The sequence below is a fragment of the Danio rerio genome, chromosome 7, assembly GCF_052040795.2.
Source record: "Danio rerio strain M-AB ecotype USA chromosome 7, GRCz13ab, whole genome shotgun sequence".
Lineage (NCBI taxonomy): Eukaryota > Metazoa > Chordata > Actinopteri > Cypriniformes > Danionidae > Danio > Danio rerio.
In genome coordinates, this window is record NC_141027.1 from 19,503,655 (window position 1) to 19,523,889 (window position 20,235).

The 20,235-nt window shown below is 36.2% G+C and overlaps 1 protein-coding gene across 6 annotated transcripts in view; it reads left to right on the top strand.

The window, feature by feature from the left end:
• Positions 1 to 20,235, top strand: part of si:ch211-212k18.6 — a 49,598-nt gene that overhangs the window by 20,928 nt on the left and 8,435 nt on the right. For all 6 annotated transcript variants that reach the window (XR_015495502.1, XR_015495503.1, XM_087260813.1 and 3 more), the window contains 9 exons: positions 86 to 957; positions 2,321 to 2,460; positions 2,538 to 2,666; positions 6,742 to 7,082; positions 8,351 to 8,484; positions 12,339 to 12,467; positions 14,197 to 14,444; positions 14,988 to 15,153; positions 16,136 to 16,331. Coding sequence is in view for 4 of the 6 variants with exons in the window: in XM_087260813.1 (XP_087116939.1) it covers positions 86 to 957; positions 2,321 to 2,460; positions 2,538 to 2,666; positions 6,742 to 7,082; positions 8,351 to 8,484; positions 12,339 to 12,467; positions 14,197 to 14,444; positions 14,988 to 15,153; positions 16,136 to 16,331 (2,355 nt within the window). In the remaining 2 variants the exon portion in view is untranslated. The remainder of the gene's footprint in view (positions 1 to 85; positions 958 to 2,320; positions 2,461 to 2,537; positions 2,667 to 6,741; positions 7,083 to 8,350; positions 8,485 to 12,338; positions 12,468 to 14,196; positions 14,445 to 14,987; positions 15,154 to 16,135; positions 16,332 to 20,235) is intronic.

Here is a 20,235-nt window from a genome sequence, read left to right on the forward strand (position 1 = left end):
TAGCCCCCCTGTAAATTATTATTTTTTTAAATTATTTCAAATTGAATATATATATATTCAATTTGAATCCTTCTTTTTCTTTCAGTCTCAGGTTAAGGTCTCTGTCCTGTCTTTACCTGCTCTTCACCATGAGGAGATCACATCAGCACTGGCATCACGATTATCTTCAGACTCACGCCAGCTAACAGAAAACCAGTGGACGCTTTTATCCCAGTCCTGCCTATCCTGCCCTTCTCCTCTCTACCTCAATTTAGCCTATGCAGAGAGCAAACAATGGAGTTCCTTCACACCCGAAAACAATCTCAACATCCCTAAGGATCCAAATCAGCTTTTCATAAACGTCCTAGTCAGTTTAGAGCGAGAGTATGGGTCATGTTTGGTACGACGTTTGGCTTTGCTCATTTCACTGTCCCGCTCTGGCATCGCTGAGGAGGAACTTTTGGTGCTTTTAGGATGCGATGGTCATGTGAAGCGCGAGATGGCGAGTTTGCATCATCAGACGCTTCCAGGTTCTGAATATTCCCCTGTGCCTTATGCATTTGTGGCAGGACTTTTGTACAGTTTGAGGGATTACATGACAGAAGTGGAAAGTGACGACACATGGGTTTTACGCTGGACTCACACAGAGTTTTGTTGTGTTGTATTACAGCGGTATGCACCAACAGAAGACTCTAGAAAAGCTGTCCATGCAGACTTTGCTGATTATTTCAATGGGAGTGCTCCGAACAGCCAGGTTTTTCAACCGTTGGCTTGGATCAGGAAGGAGAGAGGAAGAAGGTGCTATGTGTTTAATTTGCGCAAACTCCACTGTTTGCCATATCATTATATCCACTCAGGGCAGATCATTCCTTTGCTCACTGAGTGTCTGTTTAACTACGAGTTCCTGCTGCATAAACTGTGGGGATTGTCCATCTATCACGTCCAGGAGGACCTTAAAGCGGCTGTCATTGTGGATAAGTATGATTGTTTTATCACTGTTTGGTTATTATTGGGTTAATGGGATAGAAAGATCATGCAAAAACAAAAAATTGATGTTAAAGGTGGTGATCTATTAGGCAAAAATCACATTTATAAGAGGCAACAGTGTGAGAATTTAGCCATTTTTTGACATTATTCATTTTGCACAGAGATAACATTAGTCCTGTTTTGAATCTGCCCATAAGCTGTTGCACTGGCATTTGTAGCTTCGCCCTCTTTTGGAAATCTCAGCGACAGTCACCAAAACTAAACAGTTTGGATCAAAGTATAAAAGGGGAAATTTTAAAGAGTTATACAAAATATTTGTGTGGTATTTTAATTTAAAAAAATGTACACTTACTTGTTTTGTAAAATCTAAAAAAAGGAAACTCATAAAGCCATGGAAACACTTGAGGTTGAGTAAATTGTGAGTAAATGTAAAAATGTGGCTGCGCTTTAAAGGGATTCCAGCAATGTTGTTAGTGTCACAGTTGTCGTGAAGTTTTTGTCTATAATGTAGAATCCAAGGCGGTGCAGTGTGTAGCACTGTCGCTTCACAGCTAGAAGGTCACTGGTTCAAGCCTTGGCTGGGTCAGTTGGCATTTCTGTGTGGAGTTTGCATGTTCTCCCTGTGTTTGCATGGGTTTCCTCAAGGTGTGCACAGACATGCGCTATAGGTAAATTCATTCATTCATTCGTTTTCTTTTCAGCTTAGTCTCTTTATTAATCAGGTTGCCCCAACAGAATGAACCGCCAACTTATCTAGCATATGTTTTACACAGCGCACCCTTCCAGCCACAGCCCAACACTGGGAAACACCTATATACACTCATTCACACTCATACACTACAGCCAATTTAGCCTATTCAGTTCACCTAGCACATGTTTTTGGACTGTGGGGGAAACCGGAGCACCCGGAGGAAACCCACGCCAACATGGGAAAAACATGCAAACTCCACTCAGAAATGCCAACTCGAACCAGTGGCCTTCTAGATGTAAGGTGATTGTGCTACCCACTGCTCTACCATGACTCCCTCTATAGGTGAATTGGATAAGGTAAATTGGCAGTAGCGCATATGTGTGATTGGGAGTATATGGGTGTTTGCCAGTAATGGGTTGTGGCTGGAAGGGCATCTGCTGCGTAAAACATATGCTGGATAAGTTGGTGGTTCATTCCGCTGTGGCGACCCCTGATTAATAAAGGGACTAAGCCAAAAAAAAAAAATGAATGAATGAGTGAATGAATGTAGAATCCATATAAAATATGTTTATTTATATTATAGTTATTGTCCTAAATGTAAACAAGCTGTAAGAGAGTATATAAATACACAAGTGTGTGTGTTTGTTTGTGTGTGTTTTACAGAGATCTTCTGGACGTTGTTGTTTTGGCTCAAGTTTTGAGTCTTTCTCATTCTGTGGTTTTGAATGACCCATGCCAGCTGGCATCTCAGCTCCTGGGTCGTTTGGAGCAGATAATTTGCCAAGACAAACCCGTAACTTCAGGTACACACACAAGCATAAAATGACTCATACCTGCAGACATGTGTCAAACTCATATCCCAGTGTATGTGTTGTTCCAGGTGACCCAAGACGATTCTCCTTCCTTCATGATCTGTTAGCTCAGTGCAGAAGCTCTTCTCTGCCCGTTCTGGTGCCCTCATACACCTGCCTGCTTCCTCCAGGTGGACTCATGCACACACTCCTGTCAGGTACACATATTAAGCTCAGTTTCCTAGTATAACCAATCAAACTGGTTTTGACTAAATCTGTATCTAAGGCCTGACATGTATTTTAAGTGCCATATGCATGCAGCGCAGATCAGGTTGCATTCTAATAACTGACAGGTTAGAGTCATGGGTATCCTTGGGATTTTCCAAAGTGGTATTAGAGCTGTGGTTGGGGTTTATAAGCAATTAGGAACTGTGGCCTGAACTGTACGTTCATGAGGTACCATATTCAGACAACAGTTCTTATGTAATGAATTACAGGCTGAAATGCACATAAACTCACATTCTGGTACTCTGCGCAATGTGGACTTCAACACCTACAAAATAGAGTTCAAACTAAAACTCAAATGAAAAACATCTATAATCAACTAAATTAGCTCAATTTCATGAATATCAATGATTAATAATAATAAGTTATTATTTAATTATGATTATTCATGATTATCTTAGTTAATTTAACAAAGTAAATATAACAACGATTCCTCCGCTCGTATGAGCAGACTCTTTAATTGTTTATCTATTGAGAAAGGGAATTATACTGCTTGTGAAGTAGATGAATAATTTTGGAAGTATAAAGAAATTATGAATAAGCTGATAGCAACATATGCATAAAAATTTGTAATTTGTAAATTATAAAAAAAAATTTATTGTAATATTTATGGTGTGTATTGTGTATAGTGTATTTTTTGGATTATTTATTTATTAATTCATTTTCTTGTCGGCTTTATTAATCCGGGGTCGGCACAGCGTAATGAACCACCTTATCCAGCGAGTTTTTACGCAGCAGATGCCCTTCCAACCGTAACCCATCTCTGGGAATTTTTTTTTTTGGATTATATATATTGGATATTTTTTCACCTGAAATATGTGATGATTTGTATACCAAAGCAACCTAAATATTGCAAAAAAAACAGCAAGCAAAACACTGGTTACAAATGAGAGAGACAAATACACAAAAAAAACATGTTATCGTTAAATTAATAATAATATTAATATTAATAATAATAATAATAATAATAATAATAATAATAATAATAATAATAATAATAATAATAATTGTATATGTTAAAATAGAGCAGAAATCCATAACAATAAACATAAAATACTGTTTTGACAAGTATCAAGATTTTTTTTTTAAATGAATAACAAATGGAGTAACAGTAATAAATTCAACACCTATAAAATAGAGTTCAAACTAAAACTAAATCTAAATAGAAAGGTAAAAAATTATTAAACAAATGCATAAAAAACTTGCCATGCACAAATTGTAATATTTATGGTGTCTTTTGAATATAGTATACTTTTTAGATTATTTATATTGGATTTTTTTTTTATTTAACCTGACATATGTGGTGATTTGCATACCAAAGCAACCTAAATACTGCAATTTGTTCCAAATGAGAGAGACAAAAGCACAGATATACAAAAAACACAATCTAATATATATATATATATATATATATATATATATATATATATATATATATATATATATATATATATATATATATATATATATATATATATATATATGATGTATGAATATTACTGCACATGTGATAACCAAGTATTGTAGCGGTTGAAATATCTCCAAATCTTGTCACATGACACCTTTTTTGTTTTTTAAAGGGGGGGTTGCTTATTTTATTTGAACTGCAATTCTTAAACACTTGGATTGCTCTTGATACTCCTACAGTAACACCATGACCCATTTTCTGCATTGAGAAATGGGAAGTGAATTCATGTGGTTTGGTGTGTCACATGAAATGAGCGCACAGCTGTTGGAGTCTTTACATAGCAACTGCTATGTCAATAGCGATTTTAAAGCACATGGTTTTAATATTAATGTTTGAGGTATAACTGTGATGAGTTTGCTTCAGAACAACTTAAGTAAATTCTGCTGAAGTATTGTCAACAACAAATAGTGTTTGGGTCACTCTGGAGACCCATAAGAAAATTCAGATGAAGCGCTTATTGAATTAGTCTTTCTTGTTTGGACCACAAATTGAATGAGCAGCTTTAAAATCTGCAGAGATTTATGACAAAAGTCTAAAATAAGATTCTGTATGATGGCTGAATGATCAGTCTTAAACATATTGACTCACTTTTAATGACAGTGCACTATTTGAGGGTATTAGGGAGATTTTTGTCCTGTCTTGCATTTGATGGAGGACCAGTCTTTTTGAAGGGGCAATATTCTCGAAATCACAGATTTGGAAAGATCAACTTTTCTAACTGTGCTTGAAAATAGTCTTCGTCTCTTCGGTCTTCATCTGGACAATCTAGATGGTTTTTAATTATTTTGAACAGCTCTCTGTCTTGCAAAGTCAGACCTTTGTGGAAAATTTGACTGCCAGTTAACCCTTGTGTATTGTTCAAATTGACTATAGATTGACTTTGTTATGTTGGTGGCTGTTTTTAGCCCATTGACTTCCATTATAATGACACTTTTTGATTGTAAAGTCATGACACCATGTAACGACACATTCTTAATTGTTGGTGATTTTCCCTGTTGGAAAGAGGCAACACTAGTCATTTTTACAGTTGATCATCAGCTGGCACCATTAACTCTTTAGATAGCCTGTGGAAAAAGTCTCTGGATTTTATATGGAGTTCTATGTAGTAAGACAGCAAATTATAGTGTAGATAAACACTTGCTTTGTTTACTTTTTTTGGAGAGCTGAACGGCTTATTTTGAGTTTCTCAAACATATCAAGGTAAGTGTGCAAAATTCTCTCTTACACACTCACACACACTCACTTTACTCCATATGAAGGCCAGAAATGAAGCTCTTTTTTTACGATAGTAAAAAATGCTAATTGTACCTCTTCCCAACAGGCAAAACCACCAACAAGAATACATAATATATTGGCTATCAAAAAATGTTATTATAATGGAAGTCAATGAAGCAAAAACAGCTCAAACATGATGAAAGGATAGTAAATTTGCCCAGAGTGTGTTTTTAGAGTTTTTGAAAACTTTCAAAGCATTTTCCCATGTGTTAAAACAAGATTTGTCACCAAAAATCATTCCACTTGCTGAAACACTGAGAAAGTTGTGGCCAAATTAAGACTCAAAATCATCCCAACAACACACAAGGGTAAGGTTTTTTTCAGATAATTAAGGAATTTCTTGTTGTCGATTCCAGTTGTAAGAGCAATAAATAATAACTTGACTTTTAGTTGATCATTTAGAAAAATGGCAGAAGGTAGATTTTTTTAGGTGAATCATCTGTTGAACTGCACCCCAATCATCACAAATACTGCAGAAGACCTATTGGAACCCGCGTGGACCCAAGATTCTCACAGAAATCAGTCAAGTTTGGTGAAGGAAAAATCATGGTTTGGGGTTACATTCAGCATGGGAGTGTGCGAGAGATCTACAAAGTGGATGGCAACATCAACAGCCTGAGGTATCAAGACATTTGTGCTGCCCAGTACACTACAAACCACAGGAAAGGGCAAATTCTTCAGCAGGATAGTGCTCCTTCTCATACTTCAGCCTCCACATCAAAGCTCCTGAAAGCAGAGATGTATGGATGCAGTTGTCCAAGCTCATGGGAGTTATACACAACATTAATTCCTTTTCCACTGCAGCATGACTTTATATTCTGTACTGTACAATATTTCTGTTAAGTGACAGGACTTTTGTCTAAGCAAAGTCAGACCTTACTGTACTAATTTAATAATTAAAAATCAAGGCATGATTATGTTTTGTTTTGGTTAAATAAGCGTAATCTAGAGGCCTTTGCCTTTCATATAAGCCACTTCTGATACCAAATGATCAACTAGAAGTCAAGTTATTATTTATTGTTCTTAAAACTTGGATAGGAGACACGACTTTTGTCAGATAATTACTGGGAAGAATCTAAATATGTTTTCTGATGTTGATAAGTGTGGCTTTTCAAACAAATAATATATAAGATTCTATTACACTGTGCATCAGAATATATGTAACTCATCAAATATGCTTAAAACTGAATTTTAAATATGGCCAAGCACTAACCTCAATGTTTTTAGGAGATTGTATTTTGTTCTGATTGTGATCTCAACTGTAGGTCATATGAGTGCCGTGACCGCACTGGCTTATGGTGGACGTCACCTTGTTTCCTGCTCGTCTGATGGAAAGCTGAATCTATGGCGTCTGGACGAGCAAATGAGGCCTGTGGGGGCCCTACCAAGGGCTCATGGATGCGCAGTAGACTGGGCCGCAGACTCGCTCACTCTTTGTCTGGATGACACTGTGCTCGTGCTGCAGATGGGCTACTGTCTGCAGGTCAGAGAGGCGCATTCTGGGAAGGTGCTGTACGTGGAGGAGTCATTAGATGTTCCTGTGGTCACATCTGCATGTGAGGGACGGCTGCTGGTGATTTTCTATGATGGATGTCATATGGTTAAGGTGAGTATTTTGCGAGATTGCACTTCATGTATATGCCTAGAAAAAAAAGTTGTTGTTAGAAATGGTCTATAAAAAATACTGTGTTACACTGGACCAAAGCAACATTAGCAAAATTTTCACCAAGTATAAATCCCTTGTGTAATATGTGATGTTGGGTTAGCTAATGTGAGAATGCGGGACAATGAAGTTGAGGATTCAAATGCAGGTGTATTATGCGAACGGTAAGGCAGGCAATGGTCATTAGGGTCAAACAGATACATGCAGGCAAATCCAAAAGAGTGGTCAAATAATAGTCAGTACAGGCAGCAAGAAACATAAACAAACAGAACAAAGCAAGGGTCAAATATGTCTAGGCAAGGCAAAGGAAACATGTTGTAATGTCAAAAAACAGTTAAACAAGACTCAGCAACTGGTGTGTGTGTGTGTCTGTGCTGCTGAAAACCGGAACCGGTGCGAGATTGTGGTGCATGACAGGTTTTGTAGTCCACATGGTGACAGATATAGTAGTTCTAGTAGTTTAGTAGTTTAGTTTAGTAGTTTAGTAGTTCTCCAGCAATATTTATGGGCTAGATTGTTGTATATTGTGACAAATTTTTTCATCCCTCCATTTTATTTTTATCTATTCAATTTATTTTTATATATATATTTTTAAGACTATTTGGATTTTGATATATATGGATGAACATGTATCTATCTGTATTTACCTACGTATGTTGACATGGTGTAGAACAGATTAAGAATGTGCATAATAAGCATTTAAAGGCGGCAGTATGGTGAGGACTTCTAATGGAGCAAAAACAATTTTTATTTTTCAAATTCAATTTTTCAAAACCTCCTTGAAATTGTTGTGTAATTGATTAAAATGTACTAAAAAAATAAAGTAAAAGAGAAGAAAAAAGTAAAACAAGAAACATATATATTTTAAAACAAATTACAGAATAATGTACTGGCATCCATACATCCACAACTAATAACTGTATATGTTGTTAAAGTCCATGTGAACCAGATTTATTTATTTTCACTTTGAAAAATATTTATCAGACCTTTGTGGAATAATAATAAAATTATTATTATTTAACGCAAACCAATAGTACACCCAGATAAACTAATAATTTCCAAGCGGTGTCTACATTTTTTTCCATAACTGTAATGGATTATTCTACCATTTGCATATTTCATCATATGTAGTAGTAAGGTTTCATTTAACAAATGGCCAGTTATCATTTCAGTTGTAACTTCCTCTTTCTGTCTCTCTTATTTTCATTCAGGTATTTAATCTTGTGTCGTCTTGTTCGCTGCTCTTTTGTGTAAACCTCACTCTGGAGTTTGAGCCCATCCACAAAGACCAGTCAATTGTAGTCTCCCGTCAACCTGCTAAAGACTACGTTCTCTTCGCCTACAGGTTACAAGCACATTACCACGCACATAACACACGCATGCACATCAACATTAATTAATCATCAAAGTATTTTGTTCTTAAATAACAAGATGAGCTCTGACAAAACAATACGGCGCATATCTAATTTCCAGCCATGTGTGAAAACAAAGACACTGTTCCTGGACTGATTTATATTGTCTGGTCACACAATGTATTATTTAAAAGTCTGCTTCTCGAGTGTATGTGTTTGTGTGTGTGTGTTTATGTTACTGGTTTCCTTTGTTGGTTTTGTAAATCTGTAGCTATTTAAAAAAATGAATGAAGGCGGTTTATCTATCTCGTATTTCAATGCATGATTAAAATGCAAGGATTATCCAGGAGCGACGATTGAAAGAAGTAATGAACCTTTACTATTAATGTGATTAAAACACGTACGCAATTACACCCAACTGGGTCGACTAGTAATTTGAAACTGTTATTAAAATTAGCTGTCAAAGCCATAAGGCATTCATTTAAGGGACAAAAGTGTCTCTTCTTGTGTCTCGGATGTAGAATAAAAATAAAAGACTTCTCTCACAATTTTGACGTTTTTTTCACATTTGAAGGTTTATTTCTCACAATTCAGCCCTCTATAAAAAGTGAAGGATTTATAGCTTTGCATGAATTGCAAGAAATGACTTAAAAGTACTTTTTTATCCACAATTCAAAGTTCATGTCATATCTTCATATACTGGCATTCAAAATTGTGAGAAATAATCAGACTTATGAGAAAAACTGGAGAGCGAAAACTTGCAAATCTAAACAAAAATAAGCATCACAAAAGCAAGATGTTAAAGTCAATAAAATAAAATAAATCAAAATTTACTATGTTTATTAGCACACATTTTTAGTTCTTAAGTTAATCCCCTGAATTGTTTTGTTTTGGTAATCTTTAATCAAATTCTGACCATTTGTTGGTGCATTTGGAGTGGCAGTTCTTTTCCGTTTACATCAGTTTGAAGGCTTCAGCCACAATATTCTAATAGAATAAGTCCCACAAGGTCAATTCTGGCACCTCTTCTGTTTAACATTTATATGGTCCCACCGAGCCAAATAATGAGAAATAATTAAATCTCCTACCACAGCTATGCTGATGACACTCAGATCTTCCTAGCCTTACTGCCTAATGACTTCAGGCCCCATTGACACCCTCTGCCAATGCATTGATGAAATGAACAGTTGAATGCGCCTAAACTTTCTTCAGTTAAACAAAGAGAAAACTGAAGTCATTGCATTTGGGAACAGAGATGAGGTTCTTAAGGTGAATGCGTACAGTGGCTCAAAGGGTCAAACAACAAGAATCTTGGTGTGACTCTGGAGTCAGATCTGTGTTTCAATAGTCATGTCAAAGCAGTAAGTAAATCAGCATACTATCATCTCAAAAACATAGCAAGAATCAGATGCTTTGTTTCCAGTGAGTACTTAAAGAAACTTGTTCATGCTTTTATCAGCAGCAGGATGGATTACTGTAACGGCCTCCTCACTGGCCTTCCCAAAAAGACAGTCAAACAGTTGCAGCTCATGCAGGACGCTGCTGCCAGGATTCTGACCAGAAGCAGAAAATCAGAGCACATCTGCCTGTCCTCAGGTCTCTACACTGGCTCCCAGTTACATTTAGAATAGATTTTAAAGTGTTATTACTTGTCTATAAATCACTAAATGGCCAATGACCTCAATACTTTACAGATATGCTGACTGAATACAAACATAACAGATCCATCAGATCTTTAGGATCATTTAAACTAGACATTTCAATAGTTGTCAAAGCAGGCTGAATACGCCTTCAGCTACTGCACCCCCTACTGCTGGAATCAGCTTCCAGAAATAATCAGATGTGCTCCAATAAGACTTAAAAAACACATCTGTTTAGCTGTGCCTTTACTGAATGAGCCCTGTGTTACACCACTCTCAGCGTTAGTTTGCTATGAGGGAATGATCCACAGAAAAAATATCTCGTCCCCTACCATGCAGACTTAAACTAATAATAGAAAAAACAAGTCAGAATTGAGTTCTTGCATCATATTTTTGTTTATATTTGACAAAATTAACTTTTTTTCTCTGAATTATGAGGAAAAAGGTCAGTATTCTGATATCAAAATATTTAAAAACTTCTAAAGAAAGTCAATGGTAGCATCATTTTAAGAACAAAAGTCTGAATTGCAAGATACACTGTAAAAAAATGCAGAGTTCCACTCAGTTCATTCATGTTGTCCTAACACAAATCGATTAAGTTAACTTAACAAATTTAAGTGGAATGAACAAAACTCAATTAAGTTGTCAATATCTCAATAATTGTGTTGTTTCAGCTAATTTTAAACAAGCAGTTTAAACAAGCAACAAACATAATTTTTGAGTGTATAAATGCACAATTGTAAGACAAAATGTTACTTTTTTTATTTTGTAATTCCAAGATTACATTTTATTTTATTTTAATTCAGTTTATTTTTTACATAAATTGGGATTTTATGCATTGCATTTCAGAGTTTATACCTAAAAAAATAATTTTCTCTGAATTGTGAGAATAAAAGTTAAAATTGTGAAAAACAATCGTGCAAAACAGACACAATTCTGAGAAAAAGAAGTCAAAATTGCAAGATGTAAACACTCAAATCTGATTTCATCCCCAGTTTGGAGTTTACATCTGACATAAAAAACTTTTTTTTTTACAGAATGTATGAGTTAACATTTACCAAATCAGGAGAAAATGTATATAAGTTAAAAAAATTGCATTTTTTAAATAGTTTTATCATGGCTATATCTAAAATAATGAAACTTTAATTAGTTGTAAAATAATAGCCTATTATTAACATTGTACCTCTTCAAGAACTAACTTTCCTATCAGAGCTGAACAATGGGCAAAGTGCTTATATCTGTCAAAATAACTTAGGCAGCCAATAAGATCAAAGAAGGCGGGATTTATGTCCCCGAATGCCTTTCTTAACTCAGTACATTGACCTCTGTATTTCTAAAACTCAGTCTATTGTAATGCTGGCAATTTCCTATTTCCTCTCTACTCTGCTGTAAAGGGGCCAAAAAATCTTCCAAAAAGTCATATAATGAGGAATCAGACACTGGATGAAAGAGTTCATTATACTGTGGAAACACACTCTCATCAAAACTTCCTCCAAATCTCAAAACTGCAAAATGGGGTTTTATACTTCAGCAGATTTGAGGCTGCAGACGTCAGGAGAATATTCAAGCACCCTGTCTAAATTAGACCTCAACTACTCCTTTTAGGTTCAGAAACGTGACCTGCGGAAGAGATGCCCAAATTACTGAACACCAGAAGTAGTGATAAGTGAAAGAATTGGGAAAGTTTGCAATTGTATGTTCTCCTAAGGTGCGAAAGTGGGAAGATAAGGGACTTTTAACTTTGATTCTGATGATCTGAACAAATGTTTTAGTTGTTGTAGCATAATTCAGCTTTATTCTTTTTTGAACATGGCATAATGCAATTCAGTTAAGAAACATTATTAATGATTTAAAACCAGTAATAACTGATCCTAAAAGAGCAGGAATGGTGTCATTTAAAGACAGGAGTAATGGAAATTCAGCCATTGAATCAACAGAATACATTACATTTAAAATATATTCAGTAGAGTTATTTAAATTATGTTATCTATGAGACCGGTGAATGGTAAAGAACAGATAAATCTAGTAAAAATCTAGTAGAGTCTAGTAGTGAAGTGAAAGTAAGCCAACCAGACTGGTTTGTTTACATGTTGCGATTAGGTGCTATGGAAACTGAAGTGTTGCTAGACTGATAAACGGACCACAAATGCTAAGGCGTACTGTCTTGCTTTCTCATATTTCTTTCTTGCTCTGTTTCTCATTTGTAGGAATGGAGGAGAGGCGGCAGTGTTCAATGCTAAAGGTGGAGTTGTGTCTTCCACATTGAAAGCTCAGCACCCTGCAGCGGCAATACAAGCTGTAGAGATCAGCTCTCAGTATTTACTGCTCTTCTGCAGGTAACACTAAAGGAATAATCCATTTAGATGTGAAAATTGGCATCAACTTTTAAAGTGATAATTTGCTCAAAATAAATAAAAGCAAAACAAATATTTGTTAATTGACTCACCCAACATGTAGTTGTTGTTTTTCCCCCTTATGACAACATTAAGCCTTTTGACATGTACCGTCACATCAGTGTGATCAGTCTGGGCTGGTCACTAGAGCTTTTGATACAGTGAGGTCAGTCTAGGCTGGTCACTACAGTGTTCGATCTAGTGTGATCAGTCTAGGCTGGTCACTTGAGCGTTTGATCCAGTGTGATTAGTCTAGTCTGGTCACTTGAGCATTCGTTCCAGTGTAATCAGTCTAGGCTGTTAACTTTGAGCGTTTGATCAGGTGTGATCAGTCTAGGCTGGTCACTAAATTGTTCGATCTGGTGTGATCAGTCTAGGCTGGTCACTAGAGTGTTCGATCTGGTGTGATCAGTCTAGGCTAGTCACTTGAGTGTTCGTTTCAGTGTGATCAGTCTAGTCTGGTCCCTTGAGCATTCGTTCTATTGTGATCAGTCTAGGGTGGTCACTAGAGTGATCAATCTGGTGTGACCACTGACCAGTCTAGGCTGGTCACTTGAGCTTTTGATCTGGTGTGATCATTCTAGGCTGGTCACTAGTGTGTTCGATCTGGTGTAATCAATCTAGGCTGGTCACTTGAGCATTCGTTCCAATGTGATCAGTCTAGGCTGGTCACTAGAGTGTTCAATCTGGTGTGATCAGTCTAGGCAGGTCACTAGAGTGTTCGATCTGGTGTGATCAGTCTAGGCTGGTCACTAGAGTGTTCGATCTGGTGTGATCAGTCTAGGCTGGTCACTAGAGTGTTCGATCTGGTATGATCAGTCTAGGCTGGTCACTAGAGTGTTCGATCTGGTGTGATCAGTCTAGGCTGGTCACTAGAGTGTTCGATCTGGTATGATCAGTCTAGGCTGGTCACTAGAGTGTTTGATTTGAGGTGATCAATCTAGGCTGGTCCCTGGAGCGTTTCATCAGGTGTGATCAGAATGTTTAGTGCATTTGTGATCAGTTACTAAATTCACATCGACTTTCTCGCAATGGATGCACTGAGCCGTATAAATTCAAATTTAGAGCAGTAGAATTTATTGTACCGTACCGTAGAATTTTGTGTTTACTTATAAATTTTGTTTTGTTTTAGGTTATTTTAGGTGTATGTGTTTTGGGAGAAGTTGATAAGTTAACATGTTTAAAATCCAGCAGCTCTACATACTGCAGCGCAGGCTAACATGGCAGTGCCCATCACCTGTCATAGATCAAATAATATGATCATTATTAAGCTGTTCAAACTATCAAATACAGGTTTTTTCACATATTTGAAAATTGAAATATCAGATATTTCAGGATGTTTGTCAATATTTGTAGAAAATGGGAAAAAATAAACAAAAAAAAAGCAATAAATCATTGGGTGGAGGTCACGTCTTAAATTTACCTCGACATGGAAACTTTGAAAGCGGCGTATTCTAAATAATGCCCACTTTTAAAAAATCCCACACTAGGGGGTCAGCGGGAATATTTTAAACTTATGTGAACGGGTTACAGATTTCTAGCTGAAACCAGTACTTTGAATTCATCTTTAATGTTTTACTGCTGAAAAATGTTGCCAAAAATCTTTGGTAAATTAACAGCAATATCTTTTGCTGACATAAATTCACTATATACGTCTCTTTGGTTTTTACAGATACCCCTATAAAAGACAAAGTGAAATCATTCATATTGAACTCTTCAGCGCTGAATCTTTCCAGTATCTGCGCTCCATCTTGGGTTGCAGTCAGGACTACATTTCCCAGGTCACCGTTGCAGGAGGCGGGTCCCACATTGTGGCCTTCTGCCCCGCCCCTCACCATGGCACCACTGAAATTATTATCTGGAACATTGAGACGGAAGACCATAAACACATTGCACGCTTTCCTGGCCTAATGACACACGGTTAGTCAATAAACAAGTTCAGTATTATTGCCACAAACACTAAACCGCACAACTCTTTTGGCAAAGAAAAATACACACATGGCTGAACTCATTACTTTAATGCAGAATATATATTATTATACTAAACTATTATTTTTTTCTTGGAGATTGACTCCCTAAATATATTTACTCTAACAGCTCACATGCAGTTAAACCACATCATTAGGACAAATGATATACCTTAAAAGCAGGAGTGCCCAAACTCGGTCTTGGAGGGCCAGTGTTCTGCAAAGTTTACTTCAAACCCTAATCAGACACACCTAGGGTGGCTAATCAAGCTCTTATAGGCTTTCTAGAAACATCCATGCAGGTGTGTTGAGGCAAGTTGGAGCTAAAATCTGCAGGACACCGACTCTCCAGGACTGAGCTACAGCAAACACCATTATACTTTACCATCCATTTTATTGCTATGAAATAATAATTTCAGTTATGTTTGTTTTTCAACTGTAGTGAAATGCATTAATCTGTATAGAGTATGTTTCACTTGTATTCTCCATGTTACAGGAGAGTGTTCTGACCTGCGGTTCTGTGTGGGCTTTTGTGTGGGGGAGCGACTTTTACGCATGTGGAACTTGGGATCCAGAATTAATGACCAAACACTCACATATAATGTGCACAAAGCGCACATTGACGGCACAGCAGAGATTGTGACCATGCAGAAAAACCCGAGGTACAAAGTCCACTGCTCAGCTCGCATGTGGTTTATCTCTGTAAACACTGAGATAGACAGTAGGTGATATTTTTTTCACAATCACCATATCTGGAGCCATTTTCCTATAAAGCAACTTTGATGGCCTCTGTTGCAGTTACAGAGACTATTTAGTGACGTTTTATCATAACAGGGTGTACTATGAAATGTTTTAGGTAATATTAATGTAGTATAGTTCAATGGTTCTTATTTTTTTAATTGAAGGTCTATCCAAGCCAATCTTAAAGGGATAGTTCACCCAAAAATGAAAATTGGATAATCGTTTATTGTCTTTCATGTGGTTTTAAAGCTTTATGAGATTCTTTCTTCTGTTAAACACATAAGAAGATATTTTGAAGAATGCTGGTTGTTGGGAACCATTGACTTCCATAGTAGGAAAAAAATTACTGTGCAAGTCAGCATTTTTCAAAATACCTTCTTTTGTGTTCAACGGAATAAACTCAGAAAGGTTTTGAACAAGCAAAGAGTAAATTATGATAAAAATTTAATTTTGGGGTGAACTATCCCTTTAAGACATTTTCTGTCATTTCTCTTGTATAATTCTGCTAATCGTGACTTTTTATAAAATAAATATGGGCTGTTTTAATTTACTTTGTGATACAAATTTCTGTTTTTCTGTTTTTTAAATAATAGTTAATATTTATTTTTAACTATTTAAAAATTTAATACATTTATAAAAAAATATTTATAATTTTTTTAAATTGTACACAATTAACTATTTTTATCAATATAAAATCTAAGCTGTTTTTTGATTGAAAGGTTGACAGATATGCAACAAAGTATTATTAAATGATAAACCCATATAATACAAATAAATAGCAGTTTCATTGGCAATTGCAATACATCTTACATCATTGACTAGTTTTATACACATTTAATAAAATTCAATTGAAAAAAGTCCTTATAAGTCATATGTTTGAAGTAAAGCTCTCCTCTGAATCAGGTATGTAGTGTGTCGAAGTACACGTCCCGGTACAGTGAGGATCTGGAATGTGGCTCGGGTGCGACTGAAGGGTCGTCCTGTACAGGTTGAGCATGGCCTGTTCTCAAGTTCAGACATCGCTCTAATACGAGACCTGAAAATCTACATACTGTCAGACCTAACTATCTCCAACTTCACTGACGCAGCTGTTTACCAGGTACTTCTGTGCTACACATCACATTTTACAAAGGTACGGAGTATATTTCTTGTCATGTGATGTACTATAGCACAAATATTCGGACTTATATGCTAAGCTACTCGATTAAAGGGATAGTTCACACAAAAAGAACATTTAAGCTTCAGAATACACAAAACTGTTTAAAGCTTTGCACAATTTACTTTATGTAGGATTTGAACGTAAACAACAATTGGCCGTCGAGACACAAGATTCTTCTTGTGTAGTGTGTCATAGTGCACGAGCAGGGATTCTGCAGGTTTCATTAAGTTAAAATGTAAGACTTTAAGACATCTTTAAGAGCATTATGAATGAAGGTTTAGACTTATACAGGGCAAATGCTAAGTTTTTCCAAATAGCTCAAATGGAAAAGATTTTAATTTGCCCTATCAAAAAATTATTTATAAAAAAATACATTTAAGGCTGAGTGGTTAGCACTGTTGCCTCACAGCAAGAAGGTCACTAGTTTTCTTGGCTGGATCAGTTTGTGTGGAGTTTGCATGTTCTCCCTGTGTGTGTGTGTGTGTGTGTGTGTGTGTGTGTGTGTGTGTGTGAGTTTCCTCCGCGTGCTCTGGTTTCCCCCACAGTCCAAAGACATGAAGTAGGCGAATAAACTCAATTAGCCACAGTGTATATGTGTATTGAGAGTGTATGGGTGTTTCCCAATACTGGGTTGCAGCTGGATGGGCATCTAAAACATATGCAGTAATAGTTTGCAGTTCGTTCCGCAGTGGCGATCCCTCATGAATAAAGGGACTAAGCCAAAGGAATATGAATGAATGAATGAAGGAATAATAAATTAGATAATACAATAATAATAAATTAATAATAAATATTTTAGTTATTTATTAGCAAAAAACTTAAATATTGTGTCAAAACAAGCTAACTCTAGTTTTATATATGCAAGTTGTATATTTTTTTTCAATGTAATCTTTCTTTAAAACAATATTAAATCTTTTTTTTAAGCTATCATAAACAAAGTGTATTTTGTATGTATATTAAGACCTGTTTAAAAAATATTTAAGACCTACAAGACAATACTGCAGTAAATTTAAGACTTTTGTTATTATTATAATTATTATTATTAAAATTCTAAATTTGCTACCAAAATTCTAAATTTAGTTTTTGATAATTTAAACTTTTTAAGACACCGTGGACACCCTGACGACAACCAATGCTTCACAAAATCAACACAGAAAGTCTAGCATGTATAATGTTTCATTGAGGGAAAACAAAAAGATAAATGTGTGCAATTGTTGGCCGAGGTCTTCAGCAGCCTGATGAGTACTTGAATTAGCAAAACCACTCCTTATATTCAATAGTGACACAGTGTTTCCCATATACTGGTTTATTTGTGGTGATGCATGACTTTTCATATGAATGTATTTTTTAAGGTAACCTGTAGTCTACAGAAAGTTTTAATTTGAAGCAATGTTAGTGTTAGGATTCTTGACGACAGCATACGCATCATAGATGTCATGCAATGATTAATCATGAAGTTATTTTTGTATATTTTGTACCCATGTTTTGTCAAGATTTAATCTAGTCAAAATCTGATAAACTGACTGTCATAACAAAGAATAACAATTGTTTTGTCTGAACAGGGATTTAGTCATCTATGTTTTTTTTTTTGTTTTTTTTTTTTACAAATCTTGTTCATAAAACAATTCTGGTTGCCGGTCACATCCATTATTGCAAAATTCACAAATATTCTCTGTATATTGACGAAAGTTGGTTTGGTTGCCTAACATAGAAAGATTTTATTCATTCATTCCCCTTCAGGTTAGTCACTTTATTCATTAGGGTTCGCCCCAGCGGAATGAACCAACAAATTATCCAGCATATGTTTTACACCGCGGATGCCCTTCCAGCTGCAACTCAGTACTGGAAAACATCCAGACCTTAATTTGTGCTGGAACAGGGCAGATCAGGAACCTCTGAAGTCTGATCCGGCACCTCTTTTTACCGATCCCCCTCCTCAACCGCTCTCTCTCCCGTCCGCTGTTCACTTTCACTTTCTTCCGCGACTCCCAAACCCTCTTCACTGTTGTCCGCGACACCCCCACCCTGCTCACTTTCGTCCGCGACACCCCTCCACCATCCACCCACTCCTCACTTCGCACTGGGAAACACCCATACACTCTCATTCACCTCTCCATCCTCGGGTAACATGCCAGGTCCGTTACCCCGATCAGTTGCGGGATCTCGCAATTCACAAATTAAGCACTGGAAACATCCATACACACTCATTCACACACATACACTATAGTCAGTTTAGTTTATTTAATTCACCTACAGTATAGTGCATGACTTTGAACTTGTGAGGGAAACTGGAGCACCCAGAGGAAACCCACGCGAACACGGGGAGAACATGCAAACTCCACACCGAAATGCCAACTGACTCAGCCAGGACTCGAACCAGCAACCTTCTTGCTGTGAGACGGCACTGCTATTCACTGAGCCACTGTTTCACCCCCTAGAAAAACGTTGTGTTTTCATGTAGTGTGTGTACACTTTCGTTTGCCATTCATTTCTTTTCAGACAAAAACACAAAGAATATTTCTTAAAATATTGACTTTATATTTTGAAAAATAATGCTATCCAAAAAAATATTTGGCCATTAATGTCCTTTTTTTTTTTGCACAAAATCACATTTTTTGCATCAACTAAAATATGTTTTTGATTAAAGTTAGTGATCCAAATCATTGAATCATCATTCACTTCCACACTGTTAATGAATTTTGTAAATGACACAGTATTTAACTGTAATTTAACTGTATTTTATGGTAGGACAGTTACAATATGCGGTATGTTACTGTATTCTAATGTTGCATTGTGAAAATGACAGCATAGTTTATAGTAAAGATACGCAATACTGTCAATACATATACAGCAAGATAAATGGTGCTGTGGATGTCAATACGGTATTTTTGCTGTTATTGATTTGCTGTTTCTGGCGAACTGCTGGCAGTAAGTTACTGTTGATTCTACAGGAAATTGACAACACTTGTAAAAAGAAAATCAAAGCATTTGCTAAGTTCTTATCTTTTGAATATATTTTTACACTTTTTATATTGAATGCAATTTTTTTATTCATAAGCAGAAATGGCTAAATCTCCTTTGTTATTCTCAATTTGTAGTATTTAACACTTGTTTCCTCTCTTAAATTTACTAACAACAAGAAAAGCATTATGACAACCAAGCATTATGGTTTATTTTCTTTGTCATTGTTATAATTTATTTTCCTCTGCATGTTATATTTACACTTAAGAGATATAATTGTTATATTTACCTGTTATTGTACAAGTTTGGCAATAAAAAAGCAGGCAGCCAAACAATTATTTAAGAGTTTATACTTAACTCATAACTTACAACAGTTTGTTTGGCATGCCGTCCCGGGAGAGAGCCCTGAGCTCAAGGGATCCTCGAGTCCAGGGCTCCCTCCCTTTGCAGGGCGAGGGGAGATTGAGCTCAGGGCGATTTCAAAACTTCCCCGAAGCTAAGGCCAAGGTGAACTTCCTGAGAGCGAGACGTCTAGTAAAAGAGACGTAGGTTTATTTGGTCTATAATGTAGAGCATATTTAGAAACCCACGTTCTGGATAAAGGTGGAAGAAGGGGGGGAGGGGGGCTTATTCAAGACGAAGATAGTTGTAGAGAGAAAAAGAGAATATATATAGGAACTTAGGGTCCTTTGATTGGAGAATCGTGATAAGCTAATATGAGCCAGCTGGGTCAATCATGAGCACGTACGAAATTAGTTTAATATATTAAACTTCACTAAAAATACTGTATATTTTGACAAAATACATTTCTCAAACTATCTTTTTTATATTCAGCAGAAGAAGTTAAGTCATATGGGTTTGGAATTATGTGAAGCTGACATAA